At 42.9% G+C, this 25,000-nt stretch overlaps 1 protein-coding gene across 11 annotated transcripts in view; it reads right to left on the bottom strand.

The window, feature by feature from the left end:
* dachd (dachshund d) overlaps positions 1 to 25,000 on the bottom strand; it is a 116,374-nt gene that overhangs the window by 20,304 nt on the left and 71,070 nt on the right. For 6 of the 11 annotated variants that reach the window (XM_084083992.1, XM_084083983.1, XM_084083988.1 and 3 more), the window contains 3 exons: positions 9,652 to 9,829; positions 7,665 to 7,816; positions 7,302 to 7,436 (listed from right to left, as the gene is read on the bottom strand). In XM_084083992.1, the coding sequence (XP_083940118.1) occupies positions 7,302 to 7,436; positions 7,665 to 7,816; positions 9,652 to 9,829 (465 nt within the window). Of the gene's footprint in view, positions 1 to 7,301; positions 7,437 to 7,664; positions 7,817 to 9,650; positions 9,830 to 25,000 lie in introns of all 11 variants that reach the window. The other 5 variants (XM_084083993.1, XM_084083987.1, XM_084083984.1 and 2 more) reach the window with 2 other exon arrangements.

The raw sequence follows: 25,000 nt of genomic DNA, 5'->3' as shown, positions 1-25,000 counted from the left end.
CTTAAAAGGCACAGCCTATTCATAGTCCTTGATAAAGAATAACTTTCATGCCACCCACTGTTGTTGCGAAAATCGCCTCTAATGATAACATTTTAAGCTAACTCAGAATGAGAGATGATTTTCCATAACATTCTGTAACATCACACCTTTTACAGCAGAGATTTCGATGCACTGCAATTCGTGGTTTGCATTATAAATTGCAATACTATCGCACAAACATTTCTAAAAGCATTTCATCATTTTGAACTGTCATATGAACGAGGCAGAGAGAGAGAGCGGGACAGAGAGAGAGATAGAGAGAGAGAGATAGAGAAAGAGAGAGAGCAAGACACAGAGAGAGAGATACAGGAATAGAAAGGGGAAAAAGACAAACAGATACAGAGCAAGAACGAGGGCAGGAAACAAGGGAGCGAATCAGTGTTGACTTCCATTTAGGAGGAAGATATCTTGTCTTTTTATGCGGCCCATGTCATATTTATTGCATAAAGGTCAGGGTGTTCATTTGTTCAAAGTCAGCGTTTTCCCTCTCTCCTCTCCTCCATGTAATAAATGCAGGGGCTATGTCATTATCGGACCTCTGAGGATTACAGGCTTGGCTGACTGTGATGACTGCATAAAAGCCTACAGGACTTTTGTTTCTGCCGGCACACACCTTCAAATGAGCTCTTAAAGTGAACACTGGCCGAGACCAAATGGTGTTTTGTAGAGAGCCTATCACTTACAGTTGGTCAAAAGAGAGCGGCGTAAGGTAACTGAACTTGTAAGAGGTCACAATAATCAACCTCGGTTTTTAACCAACTGAACCTGAGAGTTCCTATTCCGAGCAAGTCACAAAAGACGAACATTTGGCAAATATAGCCGATCTACAAGCTCCTAATACGTTATGTTGTGAGCTTATAGATCGGCTACTCAAAACGAAGACATTTGGTGTATGGGGAAAAAGCGGGGACCCCGCTCAACAGAGTACTGTATATACTGTGTAGGGTATAAGTGGTTAAAGTGAATGAAATAATTTAAGAGATGGCTCAAGGCATATAATGATGTCTTGAAGAGATGGCTCACCTATCGACTATGAGACCCACCTGTCAGGGAGATAATAGCCGTGGAAGGACATGGGGCGACTCTTTGAGGGTGTTTAGATTGTCTTTGCATATTGACCTCCATTGACCAGCCCATTTATTGAACAGACAGATGAATCCCAGAGATTAAATTGGCCTCGACTATTGATTGCGTGTTTTGCCGGAATCATTCAACTTTCAAAAGGAGATCATTTGTACGGTATACCCTGCTAATCTTCCTGACCCACTAATCATCAAGCCATTTATTTCTCACTCATTGTTTAGTTCCCTTTTGTTCAGCAGTTATTAATTCATTAGCGCAACTTCTCATGCAGCTTAACTCTGATAGTGAGCGGAGAGTCCTGTTTCTGCCCGATAGCAATGTGCATACCAGCAAAACGTGCCACTGAACGTGCGCCCAACATCACACACGCACGCCAATTACATATTGATAATTAAGCATTCAAACAAACAAACAAACAGAGAAGAAATCCCTCATAATCACCAGGTTTAAATAGAACAAGTATTAGCTTGGTGTGCTTGGCCAGATAGCCTGAAGCTAGATCCGAGCTACAGTGGGTTTGGGAGGGGAGACACATTGGTGTCATTGCCTTGGCATTGCAATCCTACCGGGAGAGGCTCTGCCGTTCTGTTGCTGCTGAACGAGTGGCGACGTTGGCTGGCGCTAATCCAGGCTGGATGTACTGAGCTGCTTTTAAATGAAGATGAAAGAACTAAAGAGGAAACGGGAAATGTAAACTCTAAAAGGCCCAGCTTAGGAGGACTCACTCTGTGGGTGCCTGGTGCAGGGAGCCCTCAAAGAATGGATGCAAATCCATTAGCGGCCCTGGTTTCACAGTTATAAAAATACTTAAGGGGTTTTTAAATGGAAGCGACGTGTTAAACGTGTGGAAATCTGTTTTGATAACATTATTCATAACATTGGCTTTGCACCGTGTGAATTAATAACACTTCATTTACAGACGGAAGAAAGCTGGCATGGTATTTCCAGTTAAAGAGATTAATTTTTAAACACCTAATTGACAGGCTGGGGTTAGGCAGGATAAGCAACAGACTCTATAAGGCTGCTGCTGCAAAGTCAAGGTGACTGGAAGACTCACAGAAAGGCTTTCAAAAAAAAGGAAAGAAAAAAAGAAAAGCAGAATGGAGCACAGAGAGGGGGAGAGAGCGAAGAGAATTAGTCTTCAAGCGCTTTTCCCTCCGCCCCCCATTCTTCCTCTCTTTATTAGGAATGATTTACTTTCTCAGTGAAAGGATATAAAAGCTCAAGTATAGGGAGCGTAATTATAGTAGAGTGAAAATTTAAAGGTTTGACTCACAATGTCCTCAAGTCAGCTAGCAGACTGCCAGACGATAAGAGGGACCACGCTCAACGCTCGGCCTCCAATTGGCTGTGTTTTATAGGCATTGCCAAGAAAAGAGCCTGCAAATAGCACTCGGCACTGCAAGTCTGTAAACATGATGGACTGTGGCAAACTGCTGGGGCCGCTGTTTACCTTGGCAGTGCCTGGTCGCGGCATGTTGGTTGGCATAACTTAATTGCTGTTTACATGTAAATACTAAATTATACAAACAGCCCAAACAACGGAAATGTCTTGAAAAAATACAGAAATACATATTCAGGGTCAACCTTATCTGACTGCAACAGTTGCTACATCGAAGATGTGTTTTGTTTTGAATCGCAAATTTCCTGCATCGTACATAATCTTCATAATTGTTTAATGTTGTTGTCCAAGGGCATCCGGGTAAATATGTTCTCATAATCTGCATAATAGCAGATGCTCAGATATGTAAAATGCACCCCGTGTTGTCAAAAGGAAGAAGTAGGGAGAAAAAAGAAAGAAAAAAAGACAGGTTATTATTATTCATTCATTAAGAATAAGCACTGCGGTCATTAATGTCTCCAGTCAAGTCCAATAGATGACGGCTTTGATAACGGACATGTTTTCCTGACACTCTGAAATAGCATGCATAGTAGAGCGCTGGTGCCTATGGTGCATCTCTGCTATGGCTGAGTAAAGCACTTGTTCGTTTGCAGTGAAGGGTAACATGAAACAGGCCTCAGCCCTCTGATGGACAGGGAGATTTCACCTTCGCCAGTGAATGATAATGCATTATTAAATTTGCCTCTCTGCTCACTAGATACACTTAGCTGACCACAGCATATTTATCTCCCCATCCGAGGCTCACGTCTTGGCAGGAGAAAGCATTCTGTCACTTTTGAGGCATTTCAAAGATTAAAAAGAACCTCTCTCTTTTCAACGTCCCTAAAAGCATCCCCCCTTTTTCAGTGAAATGTGATTAGCGGGGAGATGGTGTCACGCAATGGAACATTCATGAGGGGGAGAACAAATATCCAAATGAACTCCCATGTCCTGGAGGAATAGCCCCTCTCTGCACCATCAGCAATCTCTCTCACTTGGGCCGGGGAAATTTGATTGATCCTCTATTGAATTATTTTTTTGCACTCTTTCATTTCAACAGGACGCCACTGACAAGTTGTTTGATCATAAAGCATTATTGTCTGCCAAGTCACATTTCAGGGTTGTCATGGCTAATGATCTCGCCTCCTGACTTAGGGAAAGCCAGGTAGTCAGCATGTGTTTGAAGCCTGCAACACCAAGGACATTGGGAGGACTGCACGAAACACAACGCATTGAAGTAAAAAGAAAAAAAGAAGAAGTAGCTTACACTGAATATATCTAACTTTTAATGATATTGCATGGAGATACCATCAATGTCAGTGAAATATTTACATCACAAAAGCATTATAGTGAAACTTCTGCATGAACTAAAGACGCCTCCCTTTTATCATTACAACTGCACAGTCAAAGCCAAAGAGACAAGGCTACTGTACAAATACATGTAATAACCTTTTTTTTTTTCCTTACCTCCATTCTTTTTAGTTTTCACACTATATCTCCCTCGGTCTGTCAGTGACCAGAGGTCTATGCCCTTAGCAGCTGTATGGTAATAGCCTATGATACCGTCCCTGCTACACTTCATCATTCAGATGGTAAAGTAGGATTGCAGACAGAGCACTGGAGCGCACCGGCCCCGAGGACGTGGCGGGACATCTAGGGCAGCATCCTGACTGAGCGCGCCACAAAGAGAAGGCGTGGTGAACACCCCCCCCCCCCCCCCCTTCCCTCCCAACCGGGTGTACAAAAGTACTCAACGCATCAACGATCACTCACCAGACAGCAGGTACGGAAGGATGCGTCTCCATGTGACATAATACAACCGGCATCACCCATTTGCGCTGCGAAGGACATTATGAGTGCATCTCCTATTGTGTCAACAAAGACACATAACATTTACCAGGGAAGTGCCAATATCACATTACCGGTGAATCACCCCCCTTTTAAAATATGGTTTACAGAATCAGCTTACATGCTATATTGGCCTCTGACTCTCCAGACAGGCGTTTTGCCCTGGTGTAAAAGAGATGTGGCATTTAGAAGTATTCACTGCAGCAGGATGACTGAAGCAAAGTGGTGAAATTTGATGTCGATATTGTTCTTTTGGGAAAATGTTCGTCTGAGTATTTAATCTGCCACATGGTATTTACGGAAACTCTTCTACCTCAATGTCCATGCATATGGCTTGTGTTTAAAACACCTTTTCCCAGAGGAAATGAAATGATGTCAACTGTTTGATGTCTAGAGTGAGTTTACAGCCAAAGGCTTCCGTACCTTTCAAATTCCCCCTTGTTTGTCGCGCTACCTGCTGTTTCACGAGACAGAGGCTTGTCGAAAGCTATCACCACAGACATGCCGTTTGAAGTAATTCAATTAGTCACATGTGAGATAACAGTTAGCTTTCTACTACCCATCATCTAATCTTTTTTCTTTTTTTTCTGGCAAAATTTGGACAAAAATTAATCGCGTTCAAACCCTTCAAAAAAAAGGACGGCCATCTGGTTCCTCTGCACTGGGTGACACAACTTTGGAAATGGTCTTTTTAAAACGACAACAAACAGTCTTTGTCCTTCATCGGCAGAGATGACATGAAAAAAAGATGAGATGCGTTGGTACGATACGAGTGATGTGACATTATAGTGTCCGTTTCTGAGGTGTTTTGAGGCTATTTAAATAGCTTCCATGGAAGCCAGGGCGGTGCAGCCTTCAGCCATGCCCACTGTGCTCTCTTTCTCAAAGTACACTGCACAAGATTAATTTAATGCTCTGCCAGGATCATAAAGATCAAACAAGTGGAGAGATATCATTAAACCATTGGAATGTTATCTCATTTGTCTAAACAAACTGATCCGATGAACAAGCCTAATTAAAAAGCTCGCCATAAACAAAGCTTCGGATCGTGGGGCCTCTCCCCTCTAACAATGGAACACATTTATTTTATTAATCTAATGCATCATGTATCATATCATTACAGTTCAATATATCTATCATTAATTTTATTCCCTTCACTTAAGGCTTTTATTGGAATTACTTTGGTTATTAGTTGGTTCTAATGTATTGGTTACTTCTGGATCTGGCTGCTACAATCTCTCTTATCTCGCTGCATAAACCTGTGCGTGTTATTCAAATTGCCTCATTTATTATGATAGCTTCCTCATGTAAATTGTGCTGACTGCTCGCCCTTGCACAGTCCTCATTAGACTAATGAAAACCTTCAAACGAAAAAACTAAACAACCTGCCAAATAAAGGTCTGGGGTTATTATGAAAATTACAACTGTGGGAGCCGGGAGAAGCTCTCTTCATTAATTCATGCTCAGCAAATTGGTAACTAATTTAGTTGCACTCCTCTGCATTAATGGGTTATTTTATAAAAATGTTTTCCACAGCCCGAGACCTCTGGTGCACACGCTGGAGAGCCCAGAATCCTAATCAAGCCCAGTGACATATCAAGAATTGACAATCTCAACAATAATACAGCGTATATTTGTGCATGACTGCATGCGGGTCAAATAATCGCAATTGGTGTGCAATGGAGGGCTGGTTATTGTATTTCCCCCACTCCTTCCATATTTTAAAGAAATGACAACGTATTTGTGTTCAAATAGAGATGAAGTGCAGTTAAGAAATGGTGTAACTAGATATTTGCTACTGAAGAGCCAATCAATTGCAGTAGTACATGGATTTCTGGTAATACCGTTGTCTTCCCCTTTGCTCATACTGTATCTCTTTCTCTCTCACACACACCTTTGCCTATGTACACACACACGCGCACACACACGCACGCACGCACGCACGCACGCACGCACGCACGCACACACACACACACACACACACACACACACACACACACACACACACACACACACACACACACACACACACACACACACACACACACACACACACACACACACACACACACACACACAACTCTTTTCACACTTTGTGACCCATAAATTCAGTTCATGATCTTGCTAATTATTATTATTCACTGCTTCACACTCTGTGAGTGAAAGTCTAGCACTGATCTTCACATCAGGGCTAACCAATAGGGAACACACAGCCCAATGATTTCCACAGTGGTTTTAATATCATTATCAAACTCCCCACCACAGCAGCCCCACCACACCCCACCCACCCCTGCTCTGCTGTAAAACCAACAGAGAATACTAAAATCTATTATTTGCTTAATTTTGTATTTAATCCAAAGCACATAGTAAACGAATTTCCATCTATCTTGTCTCTCTTTTCTTTTTTTCCTTTTTAACACTCACCAAGTGGAAAAAAAGAACAATATGTTTACTATGCAACATAAAGACATACACAATGTGTTTAAGATAATTCATCTACGTATAAGTATTTAGGAGGATAGTGTTTAATAAACATAATTGTGTTGAACTCTGTACTGTAGAAAAGAGCATCTGGAGACGGAAGATGTGTTCAGTGATACATGGAGGTAGTTTGGGTAATTGAAATGTTCAGATGACTGAAATAACATCTCACTATAAATAACGAAATATGTCTGGGAACTCCCTGTGAAGCTCAATTTGACGTGAACATGGCATTAATTAATATTATTATAATTAACATTAATATTTCTATTCATTACATCTGTTCACTACACACAGTAAAATCCTGAGTGATACTTCCGCGAGTCTATAAATGTAACCAAATGGACCCATAAAGGTCCATTTGTAGACTCTCAGAGTTAACTTAAACACTGGGGATTTTGACTGTGCAAAATGTTGTGTACGTGAAGTTCTGTGAATTATTGTTGTACTCAAGTGAATCCTGACTGACCTTTGTCTATGTGCATCCTTTTTCCTTCGTGGCTCATGTCGTGAGCCAGGTCTCCCTCCTTGGGCCCGGGTAGGCCCATGCTGGGGGACAGGCCTAGCAGGGCATGGTTCATGGATAGGCCGTTGTGGTGTGCCGCTGCAGAGAGAAATGTGTTTAACTTGGGCTATGGGAAATAACGCAGACCAATGCAAGCAGTCATATCTTTCTACCAAACATTGCCGATTAGCTGTCAGTTTGTTTGCAGTCAGAACTGAACACTGTCTGCATGAGACGCACTGTTAGCTTGTAGATCGGCTCTGGTCGGCAAGTGACGCCAAGTGACACCATGATACAAAATGAATTAGACTTAGTACAGATACGTACGTATCCTGTCCGAGGAGCTCTCTGTGCGGGCTGGGGAGCTGGACACACTGCTACTGCGGTGAGATGATGGGTGGCTGCCGGGCCTCCTACCGTCCTCTAAAGACGGAGCCGGGGACGGACTGTCCGGCACACGTTCCTGCAACCCCAGCATCCACAAATACACACGCACACACACTCTCGAAATAAGCACCTATTCCTACAAAGCGCAGACAGATCAACACAACCCTGACTATGATAAGAACCATTCAAAGTATTACAGTATAATCACCCAGCCCCCATTTACAGAACCCGTTGATGTTTTGGTATTCAAAAAGGATTTTTTTGATTGATTGAATACTTTATTAGACAGAAATGCAAACAGGTGTATGCACGAGTACAATCATACATTTGGTCTAAAAGGATAACCCAAAAAAGTCCTGAGGACTTGTTTCCATTGATGTATTCAATTAATCAACATAGCATAAAAAATAACACCAAAATACAATATCATCAACAAATATAAAACACTATGTACAGGGTAGGGAAAAAAAGGGTGGAAAAGAGGGGGGGTGAAGGCTGTGAATGCAATCACCTTTCTATAGGAGAAGTGAGATTTACCCAGTGTTGTGCCTGAACGCGTTCAATGAACGATCGTTCATGAACTCGTTCATGTTTTGCGCGAACGTGAACTGAACGTACTGTATGTCCGCTATATGAACGTTATTGTGAACGCGTTCATTCTGGCGTTTGTGAACGGCGCTCTCTCACAAATGCAAAATATAAGGTGCTTACCCCAAATGTTAAACTAGGTGTCGAGAGTATTTGTGTATGTATTAGTCCACGTTTTTCAATTAAGAAGTGTTTTAATCCTGTCTGTGGCCGAACGCCATTTCCCCCCCCTTATTTACTTCCTGTTTACATTGAGTGTAATTCCGGCTTTCACCGGATGCACCCGTCACTACCGCCCATTGGGAACTTCCGACAGAATCGGCCACAGACGGGATTAAAACACTTCTTAATTGAAAAATATGGACTAATACATTGCACAAATACTCCGGACACCTAGTTAACATTTGGGGCAAGCGGGTAAGCACCTTATATTTTGCATTTGTACATGTTTGGAGAAATACAGGCTTTACTGGTGACATTCCAGGGCAAACTGGGGGGGGGGTGTTCAAACATTGTTGTCGCTCCCTCTAGTATTGTGGCAGTATTGTGTATCACTCACTTTTTTTGGGGTATTTAGCCAGATATGTGGGTATTGAGGGCAAAGTCCCATTGATTATTTTGAAAGCCAATCCCATTTTTAATTGCTTAACCCTGTCTTCTACCGTGAGCCACTATAGGCTAGCAAAATGTGTTGGAAAAGGGTGGGTCATGGGCCCCAGTTCAAGAAGTAGTCGAATCAGTTTGTTTTGGGAGGTTTGAAGCTTAGTCTTTAGTGACATTGAGATGTTGGAGAACCAAGCTGTGCAAGCATAGTCAACAAAGTGGCATTGAATGAGGGCTCCGGCAAGAGTCCTGAGAGCACTTTTATTGACAAGAGGAAATTCTGCCGAAAAATCTTGTTCTTTGATTTACTTTTTTGATCACTGTTGATGCCATGCTTTCACCTGTCAGTTTGTTGTCAAGGATACAGCCCAATTAGGTAACCTCTTCTTTGCTAGAGATTACTAAGTCATCAACTCTGACCTTGAAATCATTTGCATTTACCTTACTGAGGGAATGTTTGGACCCAAAAATAATGGATTCTGTTTTACCAAGGTGTAGTGACAGTCTGTTATCGGAAAGCTCAAACTGCCTCAAACTGCATTTTGTCCTATAGGCAGTTATAGGCAGCATTCATTCATGCATTCATGTCGTATAGAAGGAACAGTAACGGCCCTAGTATGCTTCCTTGGGGAACCCCGCAGTTCACTGGGAGGGACGAGGAAATGGCTCCATTGATGTCAACCACTTGTTCTCTTCCCTCAAGGAAGAGGTTCCTGTCTTTATTGGTGTATATACCTTTATAACAGAGGTGACCATTCTGGAGGGCAGGCTGAGGCTCTGGCCCTGCGCCGCGGCCGCCATATTGGCAATGGTGCTGAGATGATTCATCTGGCTCATCGCCATGGTGACAGAGGCAGGGGGCAGGCTGACAGGGATCAGGGGGTGTGGCATCATCATGAAGGGGAGTTCCAGGCCTGAGACACAGGAAGAGGTCGCTGGTTACTCAACGATGCATTCAATGAGTTTAACATTCACACGGGAAATACACACAGCTGAACAGCAGCCTTGTCTTTATTGCAATGCACACCCACCAGGCTGGAATTCCCACCATTGGGATCTTGGTGTTCAATAATAAATCCAAGGCATTATAGTGTCATTTTTGGAATAATTATATCTAATTATTTCTCCCCATGCTAACATAATGTAAATAAATGTTTTACAACTTATGTTAATAATAGCTACAACTGCAGAAATAATAAAGACAATGGGGATGGAAACTATATACACAGTCATTCAAAGACCTAAGTTTACACAGCTATAAAGATGCATCAATTATTCTACGAGGAATAAAAAGGGCACATTATGGAAATTGACTCAATATTTACATATAGAAATATCTCTGTAAAAATAAGCCAATCTTAAAAGCCATTACCCAAATGACTAGTTAAATGTGCTAATGACAAACAAGCAATGACTTTAGGCTAATTATAGCCAGCCTATATTCAGGACCAAAGAGAGAGAGACAGAGAGAGAGATAAAGAGAGAACAAGAGAGAGGGAGAGAGAAAAGATTAGAGTTCCTTGCAACCATTATAATAACTGGATTTTCATCTATTTCTTCTTTGAATGCACACAAATGATTTCATTACAACATCAGAGGCATCATACAAATGTTTTAAATTATTGAATTGCTGTACTCGGGCAGACATCTAATTGGGAAAATTGGAGGCATTAGTGGCCCAAAAAACGTAAAGAATGTCCAATAAAGATACCATAGGGGGTACTAGTTAGTCGTACTGTCGCACTGCACTGCACTGCCTCCGAATGACTTAATGAAAACAGGCCAACTTTTCAAAGGACATGAGAGCGCACACAGAAGGTCAAAGCTAGGTGTCTGTAGCCCCCCAACCACAGACCCCCTCCCCACCCCTTCCCCCCGCTCTGTGGGGACTTTGAACTGGCAGGATCAAAAGTGACTGGGAACAGTTTGGTCTCGTTCCTTCACCACTCAGATGCTTTTCCTCGAGTGCTTTAAAGAAAACCTCATAGACACTATTGGATCTGATTGAGTTGATTCTTCATTCCGTTTTTTGTGTGTATTTTTTTCCCCCTTCCTTTCTTGGCAGGCCAGTTCAAGGTAAAGAGCTACGTGAAAGAAAGAGACGGGGGAAGAAAGAAAAAAAGCCCCAGCACTACAGAAAGCTGGTCTACAAAACAACTCTGCACTCCTTTTTCTAACAAAACATCAGTACCCAAAGGGCAACGAGATCTGCATGACGAAGCCTCAGTCAAAAGAGAAGGACACTGGTTGGAAATGAAAGGACATGAGAGGTACTCCTCTCTGTCATTCCTCCCCATCCAAAAGAAACATTGATTTCCATAAGAAAGATGGCATGCAGTTTCACAGTGGCGAGTATTCCCAAACAATATAAAGCCAGGAAGATTAAAGAAAGGCGGAAGCCAGACGAGCACCTTGTATCAGCGCCTCTCCTGGAGCTCCGTCTGAATCAATTACCACTCAGCAGGCTAAGCTCAATTAAAAACCACCACAGAGGGCCTGATTGTGGGGGTACTTACAGTAGGACAACATGGAGAGGGCTGGACTACCTATCTACCTTTCAAAGACACTCAAGGGCCAGGGTGAAGAGACTTATCCTGCCTTTGAGGTAAATACATGCACTCATTCAAGCACAGCCGTATACATACATGAATGGGTGTGTACAAATACATAAAAACACACACACTCACATACTTACACAGACACAATTTCAAGGAAATTGACAAACTGAGACAGAGAGACAAACAGAATAGCACAGCTTTGTGAATGATGTGTGTCAGTGCCAGGCATCTGTGTCTCTGTGATACATCTCCACCTTAAAGGCTGACTGCCTGGTGGCGACACAGTGAACGTCTATTCACTCCGGGGGGTATTAGTCTCACTCTCAGTGTCTGTCCGCCCCCTTTCATGTCCCCCTACCCTAAAGCGATGTTTCCTCCATAAAGGCCCATTCAGACCACTGTAGGGGAATGTGCCATTGGCCAACAAGGCTCCACCGAATCCCTTTATGTGGATGTGAAAGGCACCAGGTGGAGTGAGATTGGTTGTATTCAGGGCGTCTTGTCTTGCTGCAAATATGACCAAGTGTTTTACATTTCACTATTTCACTTGCTTGTGTTTTCCTCCCATTCAGTCTATCCTAGGAAAATAGGCAGCTCACAAGGTATTCATTATTTGTTATACATTATTTGTCATACATTGTCAATAATTTCATATGAAAATGCTAATATAATTTGAATGTGTTTCTCTCCTTTGGCCTCTCTAAGCTGTCGGTCACTACTTTGGACTTTTCTGGCAACCTGCAAGTGTGTGAACAGACTACAGTAAGTTGAGGGCAGGGTAAATGCTATCCTCACGTACAAGAAAGGTGGATTACTTAAGGAAGCTTTTTGATTCATTGCCCATTTGGATGGCTGGTCAGACAAAACCAGACGTAATCCCCTCAGCTCTTTGTATATGCCAATTTACACTAGCAAAGTAAAGTGTAATATAATGAAACTTTACATTGCTTACCTACATTTTTAGGTTAGGTCAATCTAGTCATAAATCCTTCCTGCTTATTTTGTACAGTTATTCCTTGTAAGAATAATTCATGTACCCAGGAACATGTGTATATACTACTCTACTGTATGTATTTGTGGCAGCCTACTTTGAAAATGCTGACACGTGATGGACTGATGCCGGTGAGCTGTGGGGCTGAAAGGTTCCATGCTTGCTTGTAATCTCTCTACGAAAGTGAATTTGAATATCAGAGAAGTACATGATGTTTGACGTAATGCTTGAGACTGAGAGCCTGACGGTGTTCCAAGACAGCACTGCAATGTTTATTTTTTTATTTATATTTCTTGCTTATATTAATTATGAGATTAAATTGAGAATATTACACCAAAAAAATCGAATTTTCACTAAATACAATTTATCATTTAGTAATATTTAGCAGAAAAATATACAAGAATGCCATATTTTTCAAGAACAGCAATTAAATCTAAGCATTAGTTTAACTCTACACAAGGGTCACTTAAAATATTCTAAGATATTACAGTGAACACATTCATCAGTTGCAGTTTTTCTACAAAACAAAGCAGCTTGGATCAGATGAGAGTTGCATTTCTATGCAGCCCCGTTTCTCCTGAAGGGCATAAACAATGCATTTGGAGTAATTTACCTGGAGTAAGCCTGAGGGACCAGCAAAGGTGAACTCCTATTTACCGTCATTAAAGCTACAAATCACTTAATACCAATATAAACAGCTCAGCTATTATGCTGTGTGGTGCCTGGGAGTTCATGCATGGATAAGCAAAGATCCAAATCATGGAGGATGAATTGAATGAATTAAAACAGCCCTTGGTAACAACATGATTAAAAAGCTGTTACATCATCGACATAAAGCTGAAAAAAAAAGATTGCCTGTAGTTCTAATTCGTGAAAGAATCACGAAAAAAAAAGATTGCATGATGAATGTGTTAACCACATGAAATACTGTATAGTGTCCCGAAAATAGATGAGCACACCGTGAAAATAGCAGATCTACAAGCATTGTAAGCTTGTAGATCAGCATTTTTTTGCTAAGTATAGTATATAGGGTTTAAGTGGTTAAAATTATAAAGTTATTAGAAATAGGGCAATCATTTTGCAAATGAAATATTATTATTATAATCTGCAGTGGGCTGAGCTGTCAGTAATCCTTAGGCCAACAGGAGTCCAGCGCTTGCTGGCCATCTATTCCTACAGAGGGCTTTCTTTCCACGGGAATAAGAAACTAAGCCTTTGTCACTGAGAGTGGTGTTGAGCTAGCGGCCGGCCCCTTCTCCTTAACTCTGTTGTGGACAGATTTCCCCTGACAAAAATTAAACTAGCTCCTACTTGGCACTTTATTATCTCCTCAACTGAATGATTTATTGTTTGTGGAGCGAAAGAACCAAAGAGAGGGGGGAAGATTACATTTCCAGCCAAAGCTCAAGCCTGATCTCGTTTTTTACTCCCTCTGTCCAGGAAAAAAAGCTCCCGACAAACAATAATGTCAGCTGTAATTGATCGGAGGTCGCCGGCTGGGCCTGCAGTAAAAGCGCACTATTTAAGCGACAATCGGCCCCGCGCTCTTCAGACGCTGGCTAATGAAGCTGTCTGTCTGGGCTATTTACCTTCTCTTAAATGGAAAGGGGAGAGATGTACTGTAAGAGACAGGGCTGGAGAGGATGTGAAATAGGACCTGCACATGCTTCAGGAATGTATAATTGGTTGGCGCAGCCAAAGCTGGGGATCCGGTGCTAATTAAATGACTTGTTTAAAGCCTATCTGTCTTTGTTTGGGAGGCTCTGGGCTTCAGAACAATGCATGGTAAATGCTGTTGTCAAACAAACATTCCTGGTTATCCTTTGATTCGAATTGAACAAGACAAAGGGTTGATTTGCTCCGCACTAAGCCTTTTGTTTTTGTGGCGTGGAATGTTTTTTTTTCCTTCTCTCTCTTCTGATCTGTCAAACTGAACTGGACCATTCATGTCAAGCAGTTAGCTAAATGGACTGACTCACTGTAAGGTACATGTGCTGTCCGCTGTTGCGAAACAATCTCAGTTTTCCTTCCTAATTGCGCTTGTAAAAATGCCCCCATGTCGTGTGGGTATTCCTGCAACAAAGGTGAGATGGCGAGAGCACGCCACACATGGTCACAGAGAGGGTTCTTTGTTGTGGTCGTGTCAGGGATTTGCGCCCTGATCCCAAAAGGAAATGAATGGCTCGTGAAAAAAGTGTCTGTCATGCGGCGAGACATGTAGGGGTCTCTCTGTAGCATTAATCAGCCATTCATCTTTACTATAACTGCTAATCTCCTTAGAAATCAACAACGCCACCATGTGAGATGGAAGGAGCATAATAGCCGTTAGATCAAACATAAGACACAGCCTCCATAAACATGTTGCCTGGCATGGTGGCGGTGCTTTATGCCGCATAAACCTGCACACACACACACACAACGTACTGTACACACACACAAGCGCACGCGCACATGCATGCACATACATAATACAGTATAGACAGATGTAGGCATACACACCAACACACACCCAGACATAAACATACATACATACATACAGACGGAAATACAAGTATGTGCACATGCACATACATGCGCACACACACGCCCCCCCCCCCCCCCCCCCCCACACACACACACACACACACACACACACAGATGGCGGGCTCAGTCAAGGCTGGTGAGACCTGTTTCTCATTAAGGGGGAGAGAGGAAGGTAGTGGGCTTTGATGTAGCCACCCACAGCCCCTCAGTGTCATTGAGTGAAACTTTGAAGCCTTTTTCTGTTTACACAGTTAATGTTGATAATAAAGCAAACATCTTGCCTTTGTTAAATACCTGCCATATACTCACGCACACACACACACACACACACACACACACACACACACACACACACACACACACACACACACACACACACACACACACACACACACACACACACACACACACACACACACACACACACAGCAAGCGGACAGGCGAAGCACATAAATACATCTCACACACTAACGAGAAGAGGTAAACATGAAAACATGTGGATACACACTGAGACACCGATGCGAGATAATTGTGTATAGGTACGAGCGCACATGGTAACCTGACCCTGCCAGAGGTGGCGGTATTGAGTAACCAGGTTCCTCAAGACAGCTGTGAAACAATGTGTGGAGCAAGCTGTTTGGATCTGGTAGCGTCAGGTTACGCACATGGCGAGCCAGACCAGACACGGAAACACATGTAGACAATATGCACAACATTCCAAAAGCCACAGCGATCGGACACATTAGGAACTAATTCACATCAACAAACAGAACATGCAAATGTACCATGCCACGATGAGATATACACGCACATATTTTCCAACCATTCAGGTGGGCCATGAAGACTTGCCAAGACGCATCATGTAAAACAGTGCTCAAGACCCAAAAGAGAAATTAGACGTTTGCCCGGGACCCCAAACTAGTGAAAATAACAGATCTGCAAGCTGTGAGCTTGTAGATCTGCTATTTGCACTACTTCTTAAACTTCTTTTTTTTAATGGAAATTATTAGTTCATTTTGTTTAAACAAAAACATTTGGTTGATAAAAAGTTGATAAAAATTTGTTCCGGTACCCAAAGATGGGTCCCGATCCACTGTTTGGGAAACATTGATGTAAAATAATGTGGGGCGGCAGTGGCTCAGGAGGTAGAGCGGCCACTTGGGAAACGGACGGTTCCCAGTTCGATCCCAGGCTTCCCCTGTGATAGTGCCGAAGTGTCCTTGAGCAAGAACACTGAACACCTAACTGCTCCCGATGAGCAGGTTGATGCCTTGCATGTTTTCCTCTGCCATCGTTATATGAACGGGTGAATGTAATGCACACTGTAAAGGGGTTGGATAAAGGCGCTATATAAATGCACCATTTTATTTACCATTTAATGTTATGTATCATCATGTAATGTAAGAGAAATCTAAGAAAAACAGTTCTGGTTTGATGGAGTAGCATAATTGCTTTCCTCTTTCCCCCCAAAACCACTGGAATGTAACATGTGGTAGGAATTACCAAGGAGACAGAGGTGTTTGTCCTTTAAGTATATAAAATCTAAGACAGACAACTTTATTGGATAATTTGAATCCGCAGCTCTAATGGCGTGTATTCCTTAAGAAAATTGAGAGATCAATCATGAGTGACAAGATACCTTGTGAAAATGCTCATCCTCCCTTTGAGGAGAAATGCTAAGTGCATTTTGCTGTAACCCCACCCCCACCACCTCACCCCATTTCAGCTGTCCATTTGTCTTTTTCCTGAAAATGTTAACGAACAGGGCAATAATCAAGCCATATGCTTGCATGTGGCAAATCTCATTACAGTAAATGACCTTTACCAGTCCATGCCAACATCCTTGTGCTTGATAACACAGAGCATATAGCGCGGGGACACAACAGTGGTTTTAGTTAACACAATCATCCACATGGATGGGGATAGACGGGATGGCCAAGCCTTCAGGACACATTAGCACACCGTGTTCATTCTAATCTGGGTCGGAACCGGGCTCACTTTGCATTTGTCGCACATCACTCTCTCAATAAGTAGACATACACATAAAGAGTGTGCGTGCACGACGCGCATAGACACATGCACACACACCCGCAACAGATCACTAACAATAAACTGCGGCACAGAAAGTGCTGTGGGCAGGAGAAGAGAGAGCAGAAGGAGAGCAGAGACATTACTAGCAGCTGTTACTACTGCGGGTGCAATATATTCAAGCCCAATCAATAAAGCTCCTACAGGCAGTGACACCCAACCAGACAGAGGAATCATTTTCATCTGATACTTAGCAAAGGCTCCCCTTTTAAAAAGATTGCTTTCAGTCAATGACAACCAGTTGTCATTTGACTCAGGCTCCTGAAATGAAATATATTGACGAGCGTTATCAATCACAGCCCACTCTGCCGTCATATCACTTTGGCGTGTGTGTGTGTGTGTATGTGTGTGTGGGGTGGGGGGGATCAGCTTGCATGTGGTCATCAGATCATCCGTTTTAATTACAAAATTAGCATCACTGCCTCCTGTCCCCTCTCTGCCTCCATTACAAATCGCATCATGAGGGGAAATAAGAAGCACGCCCGGCATATAGTTTACAGTGGCATCGCTAATGATTTCAGTGCTGACCATATGATGTAGTTTACTGTAGGCTGTGAATTTTACATCATTTAATCAATGTGTTTTAGAGCATGTCAATATGTTCACGCACAGAGACCAATTTACTGACAAAGTCGTTTTTTGTCGGCGCAAGTATTTCTAAACACAAACTGAAAAGGCATGCCTTCCTCTGTTTGTTCGTCCAGTGAAGGACATGCTGAGATTGTGAAATTCTTTAACATTGTTTAAACTTGCTCTCTCTTTATCTTGGTCCCCACGGAGAAGCTGTGCGATTGTGAAGATGTCTGGGCTCAGTATGGCGTGATAGCTCTATAGCTCCCATATCATAATTGAGTAGGAACACCTTCAGGACCAGGCAGCAAACAGGAGTGCTCCGATGGAACAGACCCAACTGTTTCTATCACACGAATGCCTTCGATTTTCACCCTGATTGCTATAGGACATTTGAACGGAGATCGTCATTTGCTGTCGTTGTTGTAGCTTCATTACAGTTATTATGTACACAGTAATGTTATTACTCCATGCTAATGTATCCTCTTAGACATAATCATAGTCAAATGAGAGCCCTGTGATATGCTAACACTGATGCCGCACAATCTTAGCTGCAAACGTAAAATGTGCCCAGCATTCGATGCAATTACACGCCTGTGCATATTTCACATTACCCGAACCTGCGAAAGCTCATCATCACTGAAAGGTTGAATGTCATTTATTACACGTATCACATTTACACCAAGTGACATTGTCTTTTCAAATTGTGTTGATCTCTTCACTTTCAAAGGTCAGCCCCTTCCCGGCCCCCTTCCCTGCTAAATTCAACCTGACAGAGACTAGTGAGGAGGGGACAGACAAACGCATGCATCACCCCCACATCAAAGCGCTCCAAATTAATCTATCCAATTAATGGAGAATGAGGCCTCACGTTGATGAGGGATGACAACTCCACTGGTCAGTTGTTTTTTATAGCTCTGCTCCTGCTATTGTGAACTAACCACAAGAGACAGTCAAACAAATATTTGCATGACATGAGGTTTGTCTAGCGCACAGGTTTTCAAAGTGGGGGCTGTGCCCCCAGGGGAACCATATATATATATATATATATATATATATATATATATATATATATATATACACACACACACACACACGTTTTTATTTCAATTCAAATTTAATGCATAAGATTATTGCTGCAGTTTAATCACGTTCAAGCTGCCATCCATGTAATTACCTTTATTTAGTTTTGTTCAAATTGTTTTGAAAGCGTTATGAGCTTGTAGATCAGCTTTTTTCCCCGCTATTTTTGTTACTTTATTTGGGGGTCCTTGTCATGTCAAAGTTTGGGAATATGTGGTCTAGCGTGTGGTCTTCTTTCAGCCTAGACAATGCCAGAACTCCACTGCCACTCAAAGATGATGAACTTGAAATAGATCATTATGGAAATAATGCTTAACCAATTCCCCTTGTTATTGTAATCTATTTCAGCAGTTGTCTGCATTTGTGTATTTTGTATACAACACCAGGACATCGCACATTTTCTCCAATCATGCATATTCAAATGTCTTACGCACGCTGATGCTTAACAGCCGACACAACTGGAATTAGAACGAGGGCATTAGACTTCATTAAAAGCAGAAACGATTATCAGGTTTATCTTTTGAAATGTCTATTAAAATGTGTGTGTCGTGCTGCACTTATCTGTCACCTGGCTCCCATGAGCCTGGCAGACTAATAGAGAGATGGTGAGGGCCAATGCCCAGGAGAGAGACAGAGACCCATCAAGCTCTCCGCACAGGCTGGAAGGCTGTCTGTCTGTCTTTGTCTGCTCTGCCACTCGCATGTCTATCTCACTTAATACCGGCCATTATTGTTCCACCTTTTCTCTCTCTCTCTCTCTTCCCGTCTCTCTGCAAATGGCTTACTGAGATCTTCTGCTACCCAAAACATTTTGGAGTTGTGGGGAAAAAAAGAAAAAGAAATAAATCCCCAAAAACTACATTGTAATCGCCGTAAATCAGATCAGATTAAAAAAAAGTATCTGGTTGAAAGAGCTGCAATGATGTGCTTGCAGACTGAATATTATGCAGCCTATGGCTACAATCTAGTCTCTCTCCAGAGCCTCCGCTGACAAAGGCTCCCACAAGAGAGCCAGAGAGGAAGATGGATGAAGTTGCCCCTAGACACTCATATCAGGTCAGTATGCGCTTTATCCCCTAATGGTTAAGGTTAGGATTGGGGAAGAAGAGGAGGAGGAGTACGGAAGGGGGTGATACTAGATCTGAGCCTGAGGGCCATTGTTCTGTCTAGAGGAGCAGGAAGTAGCCACCATCTTCCATCATGTCCCACATTTAGCCACGCTAGGCCACCAGCACTGGAGCAGCGAGCATGGTGGGGCGAGGGTGTAGCTAGCTAGTTGGATGTGTCCTTCTACCCAGAGAGCTTTATTATTAGAAAGGACATAAACAGACTAATTAAATCGCAGCAGTGGAGCTGGGCTGACAGCTGGCGCAGAGAGTGTGACCAAACAGATCCCTATCAAAGAGCAGGAGTACTGTCTCTACGTGTCGTGTCTGCACATCCATGGGGCATGCATGGCCATTTTTAAAGTGTGCGTGTACGTGTACGGCTGTCACGTTTAAGCTTCATTTTACAGTTGGTGTCACGCACCGGAAATAGACGATCTATAGGCTCATAACACGTCGTAACATGTTATTTCCCATATGCGACACTGGTGCACAATAAGAATAAATCTGACTTCTTACCGGACATCACTTTATTTGTCCTTTAACTGATGAGTACATGTGTATTCTTTATTTGTTCATCCATACTGCGTCACGTTGATGTTAGACTAGTTACCGGCCTGTGCTGCTGACCGCATCGACTCACCAGGCCTGTTTCCTGATATATAATCTAAACTGGTAGAAATGCTATCCAACAGAGCTGTAAACACTCCCAGTAATTAGCACGTGGTCTCCAGGCCGACTCCACTCAGCTCTGCAGCATGGCCAAGCACGGACCCCATATAGAGAGGAGCCTAGTTATGCATTGATCTCAGAAAATTAAGGCTAACTGCCCCAGATTGCAGTGTCTTGATGTACCTTCTGGATGAGCAATGTACTCCTGGCTTGCATTGTTTGCAGAGTAAACAGGACGATTTGGACTCGTGTGCTTTAAAATGAATACATCTTGAATAATTAATGAGGCCCTTTAAAGCATTGTTATCTTTTGTGACCGCAAACGTGAAACCACTGATGATGAGAAAATATGGTTTTAACAAGTCAATAATGGTGAGTGCAACAAGAACAGCTTAATCAATGAGGCTGCTACGTTTGCAAACAAGGACTTGAATTATAACGCCAATAATTGATTTCCGCCATTTTTTTCTCCCTCCTTCATGTGATGTCATTGTTCATTGATTCCTTGCTGCCAGTGAGGAATGATGGGAAGTTTGCAAAAAAAAAGATTATGCTGTGACTTTTGTTGATCTCTGCCCCCCCCCCCCCCCCCCACACACACACACACACACACACACACACACACACACACACACACACACACACCACACACACACACTTTTGCTCCACCTTTCCCTTCTTTCGTTCTCCTCCTCTCTCTTCCGTTTTGAAATTTGCAAGCTGTAGCACCAGCTTAACCAAAAAGGATTAAGTCCCATACCCAACTGAGAACACAGATAATGCTCAGTAATTGGTAAAAAATGAAGATGAATGGGACAGCTAGATAAGGACCAATTAGCTGCTGGGAGCGTACAGCTGTGGTCTCCTCACAGAGTGCTCTCAGGGGCCAAGGCCCCCACTTTCTCTCACTCTCTTTCACACACACACACACACACACACACACACACACACACACACACACACACACACACACACACACACACACACACACACACACACACACACACACACACACACACACACACACACACACATGCAAATAACATGGGGGCCCATAGGAATTAGCCTGGTGACCCTGGGAAGAGAGGATGATGCCTCCTCATCATCTCCCCACCGGAACCTCTGCTCTCAGCTCTCAGTCAGGCAAAGCTCCAGGTAGCTGTCAGCACCCATCCAGCCACAGCCTAGCATGTGGCTCGCCGGCCCCCCCCTCTCGCCGTAGGGGTGCATCATGGAGAGCCTGGACCGAAGCCCGGACCGCGAGACGGGGCTTTGGCTGACGGGCTCAAGTGTTGCAACGGGGCGGTACAGTACAGTTAGACACTAACTCCAGCGCCTTCTATGGCGCTTTGTTGTGGCATCGGGCTGGTGGAGGCGGGGTGGCGGGAGGGGGAGGGGGTATTGAAATGGAGGTAAATAAACAGACGCAAAACAATGACCGACGGCGGCCCTCCATGAGCACGTCATGTGTTTCTTCTGTCCAGCTTTGGCAAAGTATGTTTTCCCAATGCCGGGCGGCTTGGTCGACGGCGTCGTGGCATCATCTGGCTGATGACAGTGGAATTCCCATATCTAATTACAGACAGGATTTCAGCTCCATTAGAGATGCTGCAAAGAGGAGTCATATGAGTTGCAGGGCAGCACCCAGTGGCCAAACACACACAGAGAGAGAGAGAGAGAGAGAGAGAGAGAGAGAGAGAGAGAGAGAGAGAGAGAGAGAGAGAGAGAGTGCATTCTTTCTCTCCTCCTTCCTCAAGGTCTCAACCGTTTGCTTGTTTTTTTTCTGAAGAAAGCAATCCCTTCTCTTAAAATTGGCAGGTGTTTTGTTAGTGGGCAGCTGACAATATTTTCTCTCCCGGTAATGAAGGTTGTGGCTGGGGTCAATGCGTTGGGAGGGCATGGCGGTCTGTTTATCCCCCTCAAGGCCCCGCGCCACACGTGTTTTGCTTGGTCTGTGATCTGTAATTGTGGCATTTCCTGTGAGGCACAGGAACAATCCACATTGTGCACGGAGAGCACTCCCTCTGCACCCCCACCACCACCACCCGCATTCTCCTCCTCCTCCTCCTACTCCTCCTCTAAAGAGTGGGAGGGAAAATCAAAGAAAGCGAAGCCCCCATTCCCATTTCCCTCTCCTCTCTTTCTATCTGTCTCACTCCCTTCATTTCCACCACCTGTCTCTCTTATTCTCAATCCATCTCACACACACACACACACACACACACACAGACACACACACACACACACACACACACACACACACACACACACACACACACACACACACACACACACACACACACACACACACACACACACACATATATTCGTTTCCCTCCTGTGCTCTCACTCAGGATGTTTGGTTGTCTTGGCTGAGAATTCAACTGGCTGTTTTTCCTCATAATTAATAACACTGATGCAAACAGGAAGGTCTAATTGTGATGAATATTTAATGTGGGGGAGAAACATTAGCCCGTTCAATTTACATCAACACAAAGACAACGGTGGGCAATCCAACTCTACAAACAGAACAGAGTGTCCTTCAGTTTTTGCCTCCGTCTCGCTCCGCTTGAAGCTGCTCACAATGGAAGATCTGCCTCAGATGCGCATCGAGATGAAGCACCTGTATTTTAGCTAAGGAGAATCTTTTCAGTGGCTCCGTGTGGTACACAGGGGTTGGTTTTCTGGTCATGTAAAATGGCTTCTAAAATGTGTTCTTGTTCCCCGGTGATGGTCCACAAGACCCATTTAGACCCGAGGCCGATTCTACAAATGTCTTCTAAATCCTAACAGTTTTCTGAAACACTTGCTATAATATCAGTGGTTCTCAAACTTTTTCATGTCAACAGCCCCCAAATTTATATGTATTTGGTCGCGGACCCCCATCTAAAAATATGTAGTTCCAGGGACCCCCAGAAGCAAAGATTTGAGTTACAAATGTTCGCTTTAAAAATATATATTCAAAGATTTGCACAAATTTTCATGATTTAAAAAGAAATAGCAGATCTACAAGCTCATAGCTTATATATCTATTTATATCTATTTTTGAATAGCTAAAGTATAAAATAACGGTTTAAGTGGGTTAAATGGTTTAATGGGTTACGATGATGTACAGAATGTAAAACTTGTATTAATAATGATGTTCAATGATGTACTGTATATTGTACATCTATAAATGCATGGAATCTCTGTGAGTGAGTGTGTGGCTGTCTGTGTTTCCCCCCATTATCTCGATAACGTCTAGCCGATCGACATCAAACTTGCCGTGTGTACTATGTACCGCCGAGGACAAGAGGGAGTGATGTCTTGTGTGGAAAGCCGGTCAGATCAGCGGTTGTCTGGAACTATATCTATAAATCTGCAAATCTCCATATCTGTCTGTCTGTCTGTCTGTGTCCCATGTATGCCCGTATATGGAGATCCCTGATGTAATCGATATGACGTCATAGTACTGACTACATAGACTGGCCTCCAAGTACTATGATAATGCATACTGCATTATCTCTGACGAGTACAACAGGTACAACAGGTATTCCGGGTATAACGGGTATTGCATAACCGGAGGGCCTAATGTATAAATGTCGAGGTGCAACAGTTAATTGAACTAATTGATTTAAACGATTATTAAAAAGAGAATTGATGACTTAATAAAATAATCAATTAATAATCAATCTTTATGTCATTATAGGCCGAAAAGTTTAGGCATTTTGCTAAGTTGTGTTAATAGCCCATCTAGAAGCTCACAACGCGTTGCATCGCGAAGCGTTGTGCGCTTGTAGATCGCTATTTTCACAAGTTTTACAGAACACTGTTGTGCAACAAAGTACAAAATAATGATAAGTTGTTAATCGATTTTTTTGTTATAAAATGTCATTAAATGACTCAATTATTCTATAAATTGACAAAGTAATCGATAGAATAATCGCTAAGAAGATAATCAATAGTTGCAGACCTACAGTATATGAATGATGTAAAGGATTTCAGAACCAAGGATGAATAGCTAGTGCCATTGGCATCAGCTAATGGGGGTCCTTTTAAAATAAATAAACTTGTGATTAAACATTTATATACTTCTTGTATTTGTATCAACAGCCGGCTGATTATAAATTCCTCTCAACTTTACAGATGTGGTTTGCACTAGTTAAAAGTATTATCATTACAGTGTGCGGGAGTTCAACCCGGATGTCATTATAAAACTAGAGTGAATGTCTCCATTTCCTCTGAGCAGCTGTGTTCTGGGTTCTTTTTTTTAAAAACAGCATGAAGTCATTCCCTTGTTAGTCGTCCACAGCATTGTGAACAACAGTGAGTTAATTTCCAACAAGGCTGCAGCCAAGTACAGTTCTTCTCCTGCCCAGCCATTGCTATATCAGTCAAGTGATTTACACGTCTGAATTCCTAAGGGATAATGGGCCTGGAGATCGGAACATATTAGGCATTCAAACACCAAAATAGTGGGAGGGAAGCAAGGCAGTGTGAGCGCATTGTAATATG

Source organism: Gymnoscopelus microlampas (genome assembly GCF_963454915.1).
Source record: "Gymnoscopelus microlampas genome assembly, chromosome: 17".
NCBI classification, from domain to species: domain Eukaryota; kingdom Metazoa; phylum Chordata; class Actinopteri; order Myctophiformes; family Myctophidae; genus Gymnoscopelus; species Gymnoscopelus microlampas.
This window is presented reverse-complemented; position numbering and strand designations above follow the sequence as displayed.